The sequence below is a fragment of the Sapajus apella genome, unplaced genomic scaffold (assembly GCF_009761245.1).
Source record: "Sapajus apella isolate SASKATOON/1434 unplaced genomic scaffold, GSC_monkey_1.0 scaffold33, whole genome shotgun sequence".
Classification (NCBI taxonomy): Eukaryota; Metazoa; Chordata; class Mammalia; order Primates; family Cebidae; genus Sapajus; species Sapajus apella.
The window spans coordinates 7332438-7346847 of NW_022436973.1; the positions used below are offsets into that span (position 1 = coordinate 7332438).

The 14410-nt window shown below is 45.2% G+C and overlaps 1 protein-coding gene across 6 annotated transcripts in view; it reads right to left on the reverse strand.

The window, feature by feature from the left end:
* CNBD2 (cyclic nucleotide binding domain containing 2) overlaps positions 1–14410 on the reverse strand; it is a 65850-nt gene that overhangs the window by 26984 nt on the left and 24456 nt on the right. For all 6 annotated transcript variants that reach the window (XM_032295084.1, XM_032295083.1, XM_032295081.1 and 3 more), the window contains 4 exons: positions 10795–10951; positions 10148–10299; positions 7522–7660; positions 2448–2562 (listed from right to left, as the gene is read on the reverse strand). In XM_032295084.1, coding sequence (XP_032150975.1) covers positions 2448–2562; positions 7522–7660; positions 10148–10299; positions 10795–10951 — 563 coding nt within the window. The remainder of the gene's footprint in view (positions 1–2447; positions 2563–7521; positions 7661–10147; positions 10300–10794; positions 10952–14410) is intronic.

The window sequence follows — 14410 nt, forward strand, 5'->3', positions numbered from 1 at the left end:
TCACTTGTCCAGTATCACATCGCTAGTAAGAGAAGGACCCTGTATTCAAACACAAGCAGTGGGCTTTGAGCCTATGCTCCTAACCAGGACACTACCCAAGGTAAATATGAAGAAACCAGGCCTAGAGGCTTTAAGCACTCGCCACAGTTACCCAGCTAATACGTGGGATTCAAACCCAGCTCTGTTCAGCTCCAACCTCTCCTTTTTCCACCCTTCTCCTCTGCCTCCCTGTGTTGGCCTCAGTTCTAATCTCAGAAAGACTGGCTGTATTTGTAAGGCAATCCTTGGGGAGGAGGGCCCAGGATACACAGATTACAATTTCAAGGGATGTGGGGCAAGCACACCAGTAGTGAGCACAAGGTAAGAGGTAAGACACCTGAGTCACTGCAAATGTCTGTTGAGGGCTGGGGTTCTTGACCCAAGTGGGTGAGACAAAAAGATGTGCAGAGGATGGAAGGGGAAAAACGTAAATTAAAATGCCAATACAGAGTTGTGAATGGAAACAATATACCCCAGAATCAGGAAGCCTGGTTATCACCCTGGCCAGCTCTAGAGGCTGCTACTTGACAATGTCTGTGTCCAACAACAGCAAATGGAGATTGAGGAAGGCTGGAGACGTTTATGAAGAGAAAGAAGTCTGGGCTTTGGAACCAGTTGCGCCTGGGTTAGAATCCCAACTCTACAGTCCTACGTTGCTACTTATTTGCCCTATAAGCCAGTTTCCTCATGTGTCAAATGGTACAATCATACCTTCTTAAAGAGTTATTAGGCCAGGCACAGTGGCTCACGCCTATAATCCCAGCACTTTGAGAGGCTGAGGCGGGCAGATCGTTTAAGGTCAAGAGTTCAAGACCAGCCTGGCCAACATGGTGAAACCCCGTCTCCACTAGAAATACAAAAATTAGCTGGGCATGGTGGTATGTCCGTGTAATCTCAGCTGCTCGGGAGGCTGGGGCAGGAGAACTACCTGAACCTGGGAGCTGGAGGTTGCAGTGAGCTGAGATTGCACCACTATATTCCAACCTGGGCAACAGAGCAAGACTCTGTCTCCAAAAAAAAAAGAGTTATTATGAGAATTATGCAATATGTATAAACAATCAAGCTCAATATAATAAACCTACAATCAGAATTCAATAAATGATCACTGTTTTCATACCTGTTACTAGATACATGAGTTTGGTTAAGGCTGTGGAGAGTGCACACACATTTGCAGCCTGAAGATGCATCCAAATCACACACAGCAGCAGAAATATGTGTATCCATTAACCCTGTAATTCGCTTCTGAGCATCTACTAGATGACAGGCATGATACGAGGCCCTGGGAATGCAAAGCCCTTATAGAGCTTATATTCTAGCTATGGAAACAAATGTTTAATAGCCATTTCAGACTCGGTTATATTATTTCAGTGGGGTTACACAAAACAGAAGAGTACTTAAATGGTACTTGAATGGGACATAACAGAGGATGGAAGATCTGGTCCAGCATGAGAAACCAGGAAGACTTCTCCAAGGAAAGATGTGTAGTCTAACATCTCAGAAACAGAAGCACTCCTTCTCCATGAGATGCCCTTTGCTGCCTTGGAACTTTGAAGAGTCCCCACCAGCAAGAAGGCCCTCACCAGATGCAGTCCCTCAACCTCAGACTTCCTAGCCTCCAGAACTATAAGAATAATATTTATTTTCTTTATAAGTTACCCAGTCTCAGATATTTAGTTATAGAAATGGCAAATGGACTAAGATACCATATGACCCAGAAATTCCACTCCTAGGCATATAAGTAATACCCAAGAGAACTGAAAAATATGTTCACATAAAAACTTGTATACAAATGTTCACAGCAACATTTTAAAACAGTCAAGAAGTGAAAACAATCCAAATGTTCATCAACTGATAAGTGGACAAACATGCATAATGTATGGTATATGCATACATTAGAATATTATTCAGCCATAAAACAGAATGAAGAAATGATATGTGCTGTAACATAAATGGACCTTGAAAACATGGTGCTCAGTGAAGGAAGTCAGACTCAAAAAGCCACATAATGTATTGTGCTATTTATATGAAAAGTCCATCAGAGGCAAACCCAGAGACAGAATGAATAAATAAATAAACAAATTTTAAAAAGCAGAAGAGAGCTGGGTGAAAAAAAGGGCAGGGGATATGTGAGGCAAGGAGTTGATGGTCATGTGAAAGAACCTGAAAAGCAAAAGGGAAAAGGCTAAAAATAAAAAAAGAGAGAGAGAGACTGGAAAGGAGGGGAGGCCTTGCAGACCAGGTTTCCACGGCTGGGTGCTGATGAGATACCCTGGTTTCCACAGAAGGGCGCAGATGAGATACCCTGTGAGGCCAGCTGGCTCTAGATTTAGTCTAAGGTTTATAGACTGGGAACTGAAAACAGGACGGGCCCAGGCGCCCCCTGCTGTCAGACGGGCTAGGCAGCTTACCACGTAGGGTGGTCATCAGAGGCCTGTCATCGATCAGCTCCAGGTGCTGCCAGACCCACTTGTGGTAGGAAGGGGAGGCAGCAAGGTCCAACAGCCGCAGGACTTCACAGCTGCCCTGGAAATAGCAACAGACACAGCAAAAGGGTTAATCCCTAAGGCTTCAAGCAGGCCAGGATTTGAAGAAAATTTCTCTGAATTGCATCTTATCTCATTTTGTTTTATTTGCTTAATGCAAGTGGTTTCAGGTTCTTTTTTTTTTTTGAGATGGAGTCTCACTTTGTCACCCAAGCTGGATAGAGTGTAATGGGGTAATCTCGGCTCACTGCAACCTCTGCCTCCTGAGTTCAAGTGATTCTCCTGCCTCAACCTCCAGAGTAGCTGGGATTATAGACATGTGCCACCATGCCTGGCTAATTTTTGTATTTTTAGTAGAGACAGGGTTTCCCCATGTTGGCCAGGCTGGTCTTGAACTCCTGACGTCAAGTGATCTGCCTGCCTCAACATCCCAAAGTGCTGGGATTACAGGCATGAGCCACCACACCCACCCTGGTTCTGTTTTTATTTTTATTTTTTAATGAAAGTGTTATTTACCCACTGTAAGGCCAGTTGCCTTGCCGGGAGCTCGGACATGCTCATCCCTCTCCACGCCTGAAAATTACGTCACCACTCAGCATCCAGCTTCACCAGGCCCACCTCTGCACTCAACACTAAACTCTGCACTCAGCACCTAGCCAGCCATTGGAAAACCCCACCAAAATTTAAAAGAAGCCCCGCCAAAACCTGCCCAATAGCACATTGCCCCATCCAGCCCGCTCACCGGAAATCCCGCCTACCTACCTATAGCAGCTTGCCACGTCCCCGTACTCTTCCTCCATAGTCAATCGGAGCATCTTCCCTCCCTATATAGCCCCCACGCCTGCGACTTCTCTGGCCCCTTTTCCCTGGACCATAGAACCTCGCCGGGGAGCCAAATAAATTGGCGTCAAATTGTTCTCATGCAGGCCTCAGTTTCCTCATTTTAAACTCGGCAATAAACCTTAGAGAGAATAAACCTTACACCCACCATAATAAGTTCAAGTAACTGAAGAAGCATAAGAACTAAATAAAAGCCAGGCACAGTGGCTCACACCTGTAACCCCAGTACTTTGGGAGGCTGAGGCAGGAAGATCACTTGAGCCCAGGAGTTCAAGACAAGCCTGGCCAACACAGCAAAAATACAAAATTATTTTGTCTTTACTAAAAATACAAAAATTAAGCCAGGCACGGTGGCTCATGCTTATAATCCCAGCACTTTGGGAGGCCAAGGTGGGTGGATCACCTGAGGTCAGGAGTTCGAGACCAGCCTGACCAACATGGAGAAACCCCGTCTCCACTAAAAATACAAAATTAGCCAGGTGTGGTGGCAGATGCCTGTAATCCCAGCTACTCGGAGGCTGAGGCAAGAGAATCGCTTGAATTGGGGAGGCAGAGGTTGCAGTGAGCTGAGATTGCACCATTGCACTCCAGCCTGGGCAACAAAAGCAAAACTCCCTCTCAAAAAAAAAAAAAAAAAAAAATTAGCTGAGCGTGGTGGTGCATGCCTGTAGTCCCAGCAACAGAAGTTCTTTGTACTGTTCTCATAATTTTTCTACAAATTTAAAATTATTCCAAAATTAAGTTTAAAAATATTCAGACCAAACAGAAAAACATAGAGAAAGTAAAAACTACATTAATCCTGACACACAGAAATAACCAGTAGTAACATATTAGTGAAAATTATTTCAAACTTTTCTCTATGAACATATAAGATGTATATCTTCCCAAGCATCAGAGAGAGAAAAAAAAGATGTATATCTACAATCTTTTATCAATGAGTTCATGTATGTAAAACAGACTCTTGTAATTTTTTTAGAAACTCAATAACATATCAAAGACCTCTTTTCATGCCAAACAATATGGTTGTATAGTATCATTTTTAAGTGTTACATATTATTCTATGTACACTATAATTTATAAAATTAAAAATAACAAATATTCAGTTGAGCAAAAGAAGTCAGACACAAGGAGTCCACACTGTATGATTCTATTTATATGAAGTTCAAAAACATGCAAAAGTCATGAGTGCTAAGCTTTGTGGGGGGATTTTGTCTAGGAAGGAGCACAAGAGAGCCTTCTGGAGTAGTGGAAATGTTCTTTATCTTGATTTGGGCAATGATCACACAGGTGTATACATATATAAAAATTTATGAAGCTGTAAAGTTTAGATTTGAAATCTTTATGCATCCTTTTTTTTTTTTTTTTTTTTAGACACAGAGGAACTGCAGGTCCCAGAGAAACAACATGAGCCTGGTTTCCTCAAGTATTTAGTGAGTCTTCAATTGTATCTATGGAGAAGACAGTTCCACTATGTGTCCCTCAATGATAAACTGTTAGAAATGAGTTGATAGTGGGCATTAAGTTTTCAATGCCAAAAGGAAATCTCCAGCTTTCAGAGGTCCCTAGGGTGTCCAGCCACCCGCAGCTGATTTTGCCCTCTAGTGGCAATATGAGTTAACGACAAGAGTCGGGACAGCTTGATCTCCTTCCAGAGATGAACACTCAAAATGCTGACCAAGCAGGAAAAAAAAAAAAAGAAAGAAAAGAGCAGTCCTTTAGAGGGAGCTGGTGCTTCTCATTTCCAGCCAGAGGTGGGGGCTGTACCAAAATATGGTTTAGTGTTACCTGATCCTCTGAATTCTCAAAAGCCAGAAATCAGAATTTTTATGTAAATTCTTCACATTGATGATTAAATCAGACTTTACAAAACACTGTAAAGAACAAACCAGACTCATCTTCTGGCCAAGAGCGCCCTACCTTGCTGTCCTTTAGTGACTTCCACATTATGTTTCTCAGAATGAAGGCTCAGCACACCTGCATTAGAATCCCCTGCAGCACTTACTCAACTGCAGATTCCAGAGTTAATGAATCAATCTCTGGGGTGAGACAGCAATCTGCCTTTTTAAAAAACACCCTATGTATTTGTATGGTTACCAAAATTTGAGAATTCCTCCCTTAGGGCAGAGGTTCTCATAAATCAATGTCCTTTAGAATCACCTGGAAGCTTTATTAAAACACAGATCACTGAGCCCTTCCTCCTAGAGTTATGGATTGAGTAGCTCTTGGGGGGCCTGAGAATTTGCATTTTGAAATGAGTTCCCAGCTGGGCACGGTGACTCATGCCTGTAATCCCAGTACTTTGGAAGGCTGAGGCAGGCTGAACACATGAGGGTCAGGAGTTCGAGACCAGCCTGGCCAACATGGTGAAACCCTGTCTCTACTAAAAATACAAAAATTAGCCGTGTGTGGTGGCAGGCACCTGTAATCCCAGCTACTTGGGAGGCTGATACAGGAGAATCACTGGAACCTGGGAGGCAGAGGTTGCAGTGAGCCAAGATCATGCCATTGCGCTCCAGCCTGGGCAACAAGAGTGAAACTCCATCTCAAAAAAAAAAAAAGAAGAGGACGAGGAAGAAGAAAGGAGAAAAAGGAGAAGAAGAAGAAGAAGAAGAGGAAGAGGAAGAAGAAAGAAGAAGAAGAAGAAAGCCAGGCGCGGTGGCTTACGTCTGTAATCCCAGCACTTTGGGAGGCTGAGGTGGGCGGATCACCTGAGGTCAGGAGTTCAAGACCAGCCTGATCAATATGGTGAAACCCTGTCTTAAAAAATAAAAAAAATAAAAAATAAAAAGAAGAAGAGGAGGAGGAGGAGAAGGAAGAAATAATAATGAGTTCCCAAGTACTGCTGGTGCTGCTGCTGGTCCAGTCACAGCACTTTGAGAACCACTGGATTGCGGGAGGAATGCTCACTGAGGAAACATTTGCTAAACTGATTCTCATCCTTAAACAGACTTTACAGGGTGAGTGGTTCCATTTCATGGATGAAGCAATGGAGGCAAAACAGATGAAGATCCACCCCCAACTTTCTGCCAGTCAGAATGGAATCATTATTCTGTTTAAAGAAAATACTGGAAAGAATTTCTGTCTCTCACCATACATCCCCCATCTTTCCTGACTATATAGTATCAAAGAGCTTAGAGTTAAATTTGGAGACATGGCAGAGGTGATCACCTCAAAATTTTAGCAAAGAAGAAGCAAATATGAAGGAGGAGAAGGAACTTCCAATTGACATCCGGCAATAAATCTTTTGCTACTTATATTAACTAGACTTGATTCTGTTCTCTGGGACTGAGTCGAAAATAGCAACAAACACACCACTCCCCTGGTGGTGCTGGCAAGTTTAACAACCAGCTCTCCTGAAAAACATATGCATGTATATAAACTTTATTGTTATAAAGAATGTGTTACACACAATTTATAAATAATAAAATATACCATACAAGAAAATGAAAAATATATATACCATATAGGAAATTCCATACAGCCAATCAGCTCTCACAGAATTTTTTTTTTTTTTTTTAATAGAGATAGGGTTTCACCATGTTGGCCAGGATGGTCTTGATCTCTTGACCTCGTGATCCGCTCGCCTCGGCCTCCCAAAGTGCTGGGATTATAGGCGTGAGCCACCAGGCCCGGCCTCTCACAGAATTCTTTTGTGGATTTTGGCTGAACTCTTATAGTTTATACTTACAACTCAACCATGATTGGACAAATGAAGTTGCATCCCAATCTAGTCTCTTCCCAATAAATTCAATGTTATTAAATCTGACCTGTGATATACTGTTCTATTTCTCACACTCACATGATTTTTTCTTTTTTTTTGAGATGGAGTCTTGCTCCCATCAGGCTGGAGTGCAGTGGTTCAATCTCAGCTCACTGCAACCTTCACCTCCTCGGTTCAAGTGATTCTCCTTCCTCAGCCTTCTGAGTAGCTGGGATTAAAGGCAGGTGCCACCAAGCCCAATTGCCACGTATCTTAATGTCTCCAGCCACACTCTGAGAGAGGCAGGCATCTTAAAGCTGGGACATGAAAACTCAGAAAAGGGAGTGAATTGCACAGGCTGCAGAAAGGGGCTCAGACTCTGACCATCAGGTCACAGGACACGATCTTAGGGCATGCTCCTCAGAGGTTCACCCTCACTCCAACCTCCAGCCTTCTCACCTTGCTGATAAACATGATAAAGGATGACTCTATAAAGTCTTTTGAGATCAGCTGCCCATATGAGAACTTCTCTATCTTTGCCACGGCTACGAGCTGCCAGAGCTTCTTATCAGACCATGATGCAAACAGATCCATCTTCCTGTGGGAAAAGCCTGTTAGAATTCATCACCTCCACCACACAAGGTGCTCAGACCTTAGGAATCTGCAGAGAGCACATGTTCTTCTCCAGTGGAAGATGACCAGGTGAAAGAATTCACTGCTACCTGCCTGATCACCTGGCCTCACCTGTAGCCACTATCGCCTTGGCTCTCTCCACCATTCCCAAGGCCCTCCCTTCCAGCCTAGCTCCCCTCTTTGCTGCTGCTCAGATGCCCCTGGGTGATCCAGCCTCTGTGCTTTTCTCACCTCTGCTCCTCTTTCCAAGAAACTTCTCCTCCAGCCCTGCTGCCCCTCCCCACTGTGGCTCATGAAGCTAGTCCCCACTCCAGCTCATGGCTGTTCTGTTCCCTAGCTTAGTGGTTCTGGTCCTACCTTTGCGTTGGGGAGCTCATCCAACCCCTGTCTCCCCCTGGCCTGCTGACTTCAAATACTCAGCTCTGGGCCTGGGGAGGAGCACATGTCTGGACTCCCCTCTTTCTGCCTGTTGTTCCCCATGGTTGAGACCACCCCACAGTGACTGCCCTTCCCCTGACCTTGACCACCACCTTCACAGGCTTGCCTGCCTTCATATGTGGCTCCAAGGGTTGACAACAATCATCTCAGATTTTCTCACCTCCAACAGGTTAAGGGCTCCAAACTTAACTGACTCAGGTGGACTGAGTTTGTTATATCAGGTTAACTCAAGGTGACTCAGGCCTCAATGTGCACCTGGCACCAGAGGTGAACACAGTACCATGCCTGGGACAAAGGTCTGGAGACACCAGAAGAAAAGTGGGGCCACCATAGAAGGAGTACCTACCATACACCAACCACTGTGCTACATACTTCCTATGATCATCCCATTCCATCCTCACCATGGCCTTGGGAGAAGGGTATTCTTATCCCCATTTTACAGAGCAGGAGGCTAAAGCACAGAAAAATGACATGACCTATCCAGGGTCACATTGCTGATAACTTAAGAGCTGAGATTGGAGCCAGACCTGTTTTTTCACAGTAAAAAAAAAAAAAGAACAGCTTCTCCCTTTAGGACTAAATCCCCACTTTTCCAGGGGATGGAACTACCTCTCTCAGCCCCAACCACAGGAACCAGACCTCTCTGTAGCTATGCAGCCCTACAACCTGAATTTTCAGAGCCAGTGCAGATACTTTGTTGGATTTTTACTCTTTTACATAAAGGCAAATAACTAAAGAGTAATTAAATGAGATTTCATTTGTATATCCTTATGCGGCCTTTCATATACATAAGTATTTGAAAAACAAAAATTTTTTGCTATGTATGAGTTCTGCTTTTAGGTTAAATGTAATACCCATAGTTATGGTGCTTACTTTCTGACTCACATGTGGTTGTAATTATTTATATCCTGTTATTCACCTTACTCAGTATTTATTTGTTGAGCACCTGCATGTGTCTGGCAGTGTGACAACATAAGGATTACAGTAGTGACAAAGACAGAGCTGGTCCCTGTCACCATATTGTTTATTGTCTGAGGGGGCATATAAACTGTAAATAAATTACTATGCAATCAAGAATAATAGTTTGGGCCAGGCACGGTGGCTTATGCCTGTAATCCCAGCACTTTGGGAGGCCGAGGCAGGCAGATCACTTGAGGTCAGGAGTTCAAGACCCTGGCCAACACAGTGAAACTCTGTCTCTACTAAAAATACCAAGAAATTAGCCAGCAGTGATGGCGCATGCCTGTAATTTCAGCTATGTGGGAGGCTGAGGCAGAAGGATTGCTTGAACCCAGGAGGTGAAGGTTGCAGTGAGCTGAGATTGCGCCACTGCACTCCAGTCTGGGCGACAGAGCAAGACTCTGTCTCAAAAAAGAAAAAGAATTATAGTTCAGTCTGGGCATAGGGGCTCATGTCTGTAATCCTAGCACTTTAGGAGGCCAAAGCTGCAGGATCACTTGAGACCAGGAGTTCAAGATGAGCCTGGGAAACATAACAAGACTCCATCTCTACAAATAATAGAAAAATTAGCTGAATGTAGCAGCGTATCTGTAGTCCTAGCTACTAGAACAGTGCTCTGTCACCCAGACTGGAGTGCAGTGATGTGATCACAACTCACCGCAGCCTTGAACTCCTAGGCCCAAATGACCCTCCCATCTCAGCCTCCCAAGTAGCTGAAACTATAGGTATGTATCACCACATTCAGCTAATTTTTTAAAAATTTTTTACTTTGTAGGGACAGGATCTCACTATATTGCCCAGGCTGATCTTGAACTCCTGGGCTCAAGGGTCCTCCCACCTTGGCCTCCCAAAGTGCTGGGATTACAGGAGTAAGCCACTGTGCCCAGTCCCGTGTTTGCTATTCTTCTCCCACCAGTCCCGGTGGGAGATGGAACTTCAGCGCATCCAAGACAGAACAGCAACCAGTATGTTTCCCACCAGGCCTAGGACGGACAAAGTCAAGCACCTAATAACACATAAGGGAAAAAAAAATGTTGAATGAAGGTAGAGTTACCTAAAAAATTCAAACCGACACTGAGCATCCTTCTGAACTTCCAGGTCCAGCTTATAAGCAAAGAAGTCCTCCCTGTCAACAACCAGGAACTCCGTTTCTTCCATACAGACAACGGTGGCCCTCCTCAGTGAAGCATCCAGAAGGCCCATTTCCTGTTGGGTGGACAGGGCAAGGGCAAGGGTGAAGCCACCTCCACTTCCTGTTCTCAGCCTTACACACATCTTCCCTGCCTCCATCTTCCCCCTGAATTCTCTCCTCCCCAGACTGCATGTTCCCCAGCTCCCTCTATCCTCCTGCACATTCTTCCACTGGGGCCCACTCCCCTTCTTCTTAATCTGCTGCTTATGGAAAAAGAGGCAACAGGCCTGAACAGTCCAGAGGGTAAGAAGCTGGAGAGGCCTCACTGTGGAGTCACTGCATCTCTAAAGGGCTATATCAGGAACATACTCCTTAAACATCACAGATGAAGAGGCTGATCTTGGTCCAACTCAATTGGCATTTGACAGGTAAGGGTACTGGGGCCCACACAGGACAGTGATGTGCACAGAGTACTAGGCAATACTGGGCCTGGCTGAGAGGTTCTAGCAGGAGTCCTGTCACCTCCACCCACTCCACCCCAGGAAGCCAGGTCCTTCCCCTGGGCTTACCCCAAAACAGCCACCCTTGTGCAGCAATATAGGGTGGGGATCTAGGAAGGCACTGCTGCCGTCATCATCCTTGGTCACTGCAACTGTGCCCAGGTAGATGAAATAAAAGCTGTTGCCCTTCTGCCCCTTCTTGATGATCACACGCCTGCGACCAAACCTGGGAAAAAACTATTGCCAGTTGATTGGGTAGTGACACAGGGGCCAGTCTACACTGGGAGGAGCTCTGGACTGGTTGTGCTCTTTGCTCTGGGGTATAAGAGAACAGACTTGTACCAGAAAGGCCCTCAGGACAGCCCAGCCCTGCCAATCAAGCTAGAGCCTTTCACTGACATTTATCCCATTGCCTGCCTCGGTTGGAATGAAGCTTCTTGAGAGCAGAGCGTTTGCTGGTCTGGGTTGCTGCTGTGTGTGCTTTGGCACAGTGAAGGCTCAGTGAACATATTGGAATAAATGAGTGAACCCATGCTGAAAGCAATGAATGGGTTATTAGAGTCGCTAAACAAGTAGAAGGACTGGCTTTAGCATTAGTCCAGGATCCAAATCCTGGCTCTGCTGTTAGCTGTCTGACACTGAGCAATGGACATCCCCTCACTGATCCTTGGTTTCTCTTGCCTGTAAAATGCAGATGAGTATACCTAGAATGAGACACAGATAATGGTCTCATCATAATTACCAGCAGCTCACTACCCAGCTGGGCACCCTTAGGGTAGAGGTGCCCAGGTCCAGAGCAAACAAGGAGTTCTTAAACTCAAAGGGAAGTTTCTGTATTTCATATGTAAGTCCAAATCTCAATTCTTTCAATCTTTATTCATTTCCTTCATTCATTCAGCAAGTTAAATAAATATCAACTGTGTCTGTTAGGCACAGTGAGGTCAGGTGTGGTGATACACATCTGTAATCCCAGCACTTTGGAAGGCCAAGGTGGGAGGATCGTTTGAGCCTAGGAGTTTGAGAGCAGCCAGGGCAACAAGGTGAAACCCCATCTCTACAAAAAATGCAAAGAGTAACCAGGTGTGGTGATGCATACCTGTTGTCCCAGCTACCTGAAAGGCTGAGGTGGGAAGATCACCTGAGCCTGGGAGTTTAGGGCTATGGTGAGCCATGATCACACCATTGCATCCGGCCTGGTGACTCTGTCTCAAAAAAAATTTAAAAATAGGCACAGTGAACAACATAGACTTTGTTTTCAAAATTATGGTCACATACAGGATGTAAATGAGGTTTTAAAGTGCTTTAAGAGATGTCAGTGCAGGCTATTTGGGGAGCGCAGAGAAGGGGCCTTTATCCCAGCTTAGGAAGGTCAGACAAGGCTCTAGCATGGTACCTGGAGTGAGTCATCCAGGTGGACAAGGAGATGGAAGAGGGTACCAGGCACAGGGACTACCATGACCAAAGGTACAGAGGTGGCCCGAAGTATGACACACTCAAGGAATACTGTGCACTTCATAGATAATGTGTACTTCATGGGAAAGGAAAATGGGAGAAGAAGGCAAGGTCAGGGGAGTGGTAGGAGAGAAATTCAACTATTCCACCATAAAGGGCCTTCAAAGCCCAGCTAAGTTTGGCTTTTACCCAGGAGACAATGGGGAGCCAAAAAGTCTGCCCTTTAGTCTCTGCCAGGACAGATGAGCAGCCACTCTGAAAGTGCCCTGATAGCAGGGCCATCTCCCCCAACTCTGAGCTCATGGCCCTGCCTTCAGCAGGTCCTCCTCTTCCTCCTCCCCTCACACTGCTACCTTCTGTTCCTTCCTGACTCGTTGGCTTGACCAGCAGCAGGGGAACTAACACCCTGCTCAGGGTGAATGATACGCCCTTTGTTTCATCAGTTTGTTCATGTTGCTCCCCTGCCTGGAATGGTCTTCCCTCTCTTCTCCACTATTCAGATCCTTTTAGGAACTCAAATGCTACTTCCTCCAGGAAGCCTTGCCTGACCCAGCCCCCAGCAACATCTCCTCTTCTGACCTCTTAGAGCACCCACTGGCCTCATGATTCTGTGGCAAACTCCTAAGGGAAGGGATCAGGGGATGGACAGAGGACCACGCTAGCCTGGAGTCAGTACTGCCCAGGCTCCATTCTGGCTGTGGGCTTGATGAGCTACAAACAAGTATCAGCCCAGAATCTTTATCAACATAGGAAAGAGGCAGGCCAGGCACAGTGGTACATGTCTGTAATCCCAGCATTTTGGGAAGCTAAGGTGGGAGAATCACTTGAGCTCAGGAGTTCAAGACCAGCCTGAGCAACATAGTGAGACTTTGTCTCTACAAAATATAAAAAATAAAATTAGCCAGGAATGGTGACACAAGCTAGTAAGGAGGTTGATGTGGGAAGCTCACATGAGCCTGGGAGGTAGGGGCTGCAGTGAGCTGTGATTGCACCACTGCATTCAAGCCTGGTTGACATGACAAGACCCATCTCAAAAAATAATAATAATCAAAAAAGAAAGAGATAGCCCAGGTGATGATGACCAGCTGGGAGACAGCAGGAATATTCAGCTAGGAAATGATATTTTGAAGATGAGGGAGCACAGGTCAGTGTTCACTGAGTAAAGATGACTAGAGTTAGAGCCAGAAAGACCCTCAGAGACTATCAAGTTCAACCAACACTTTTGGGACGGGGAAAGGGGGACTCAAGGAGCCTGCAGCTTGCTGAAGGTCAAAGCATGCCATAATCAAGTCAACGCTAGAACCTGAATCTTTGAGAGCAGACATCTGTTGCTTTTGCTGTCAAGCATTCTGGTCACATTTTTCAACCAACCACAGCCTGATTATCCTTTGGGGAAACTACCCTTCCTCAACTCTCAATCAGAGAGCATCACTGACCTCAGTGATAATTCAAGCAAAGCCAAGCTGGTTCAGAAAGAATTCATCCCAAGCTCTGATGAGAGTGATTGAAAGACTTTTTCTTTCTTTCCATCAGACTAAAACTAAAAAGATAAGTTTGGAGCTGAGACTGTGGCAGCCATCTCACCACTATGAGGGGAGAGCTGGCGGAGGATGAGGCTTATATGAACAACGTGCCAAGAGATAGAGAGAAACAGGTAGACACTGTGCCCCTGAATTCCAGCCAGCCTGAAGCTGGAGAACTGTCCCAGGACTTTGCAGATACAAGAGCCATGAATGCGTTCCCATAAGCTAGGTTTTCACATACTTGCAACTGGAACAATCCTATCTAAGATGCTAATTCCCAGCCCCAGAAATAAACCACAACTAGCAGAGGTCTTTCACAATAACCACCTTAATTGATCTTCCCCCAAATCTTATTAATATCCTTAATAAAATTCATAAAATCTATATTATCCTTATTTCACTGATGTGGATACTGGGCTCAGAAAGGTTAAGTGGCTTGCCTGAGGTCACATGGGGCACATGAGGTATTAAATTCCAGAGTTTCAGCTGGACACAGTGGCTCACACCTGTAATCTCAGCACTTTGGGAAGCTGAGACAGGAGGGTAGCTTGAGCTGAGGAGTTCAAGACCAGACTGGGCAATATAGAAAAAACTCATCTCTACTAAAAACAAATTTAAAAGGAATAACTGGGTGTGGTGTGCCTGTAGTCCCAGCTACTCTGGAGGCTGAGGCAGGAGGATCACTTGAGCCTGGGAAGTCCAGGCTGCAG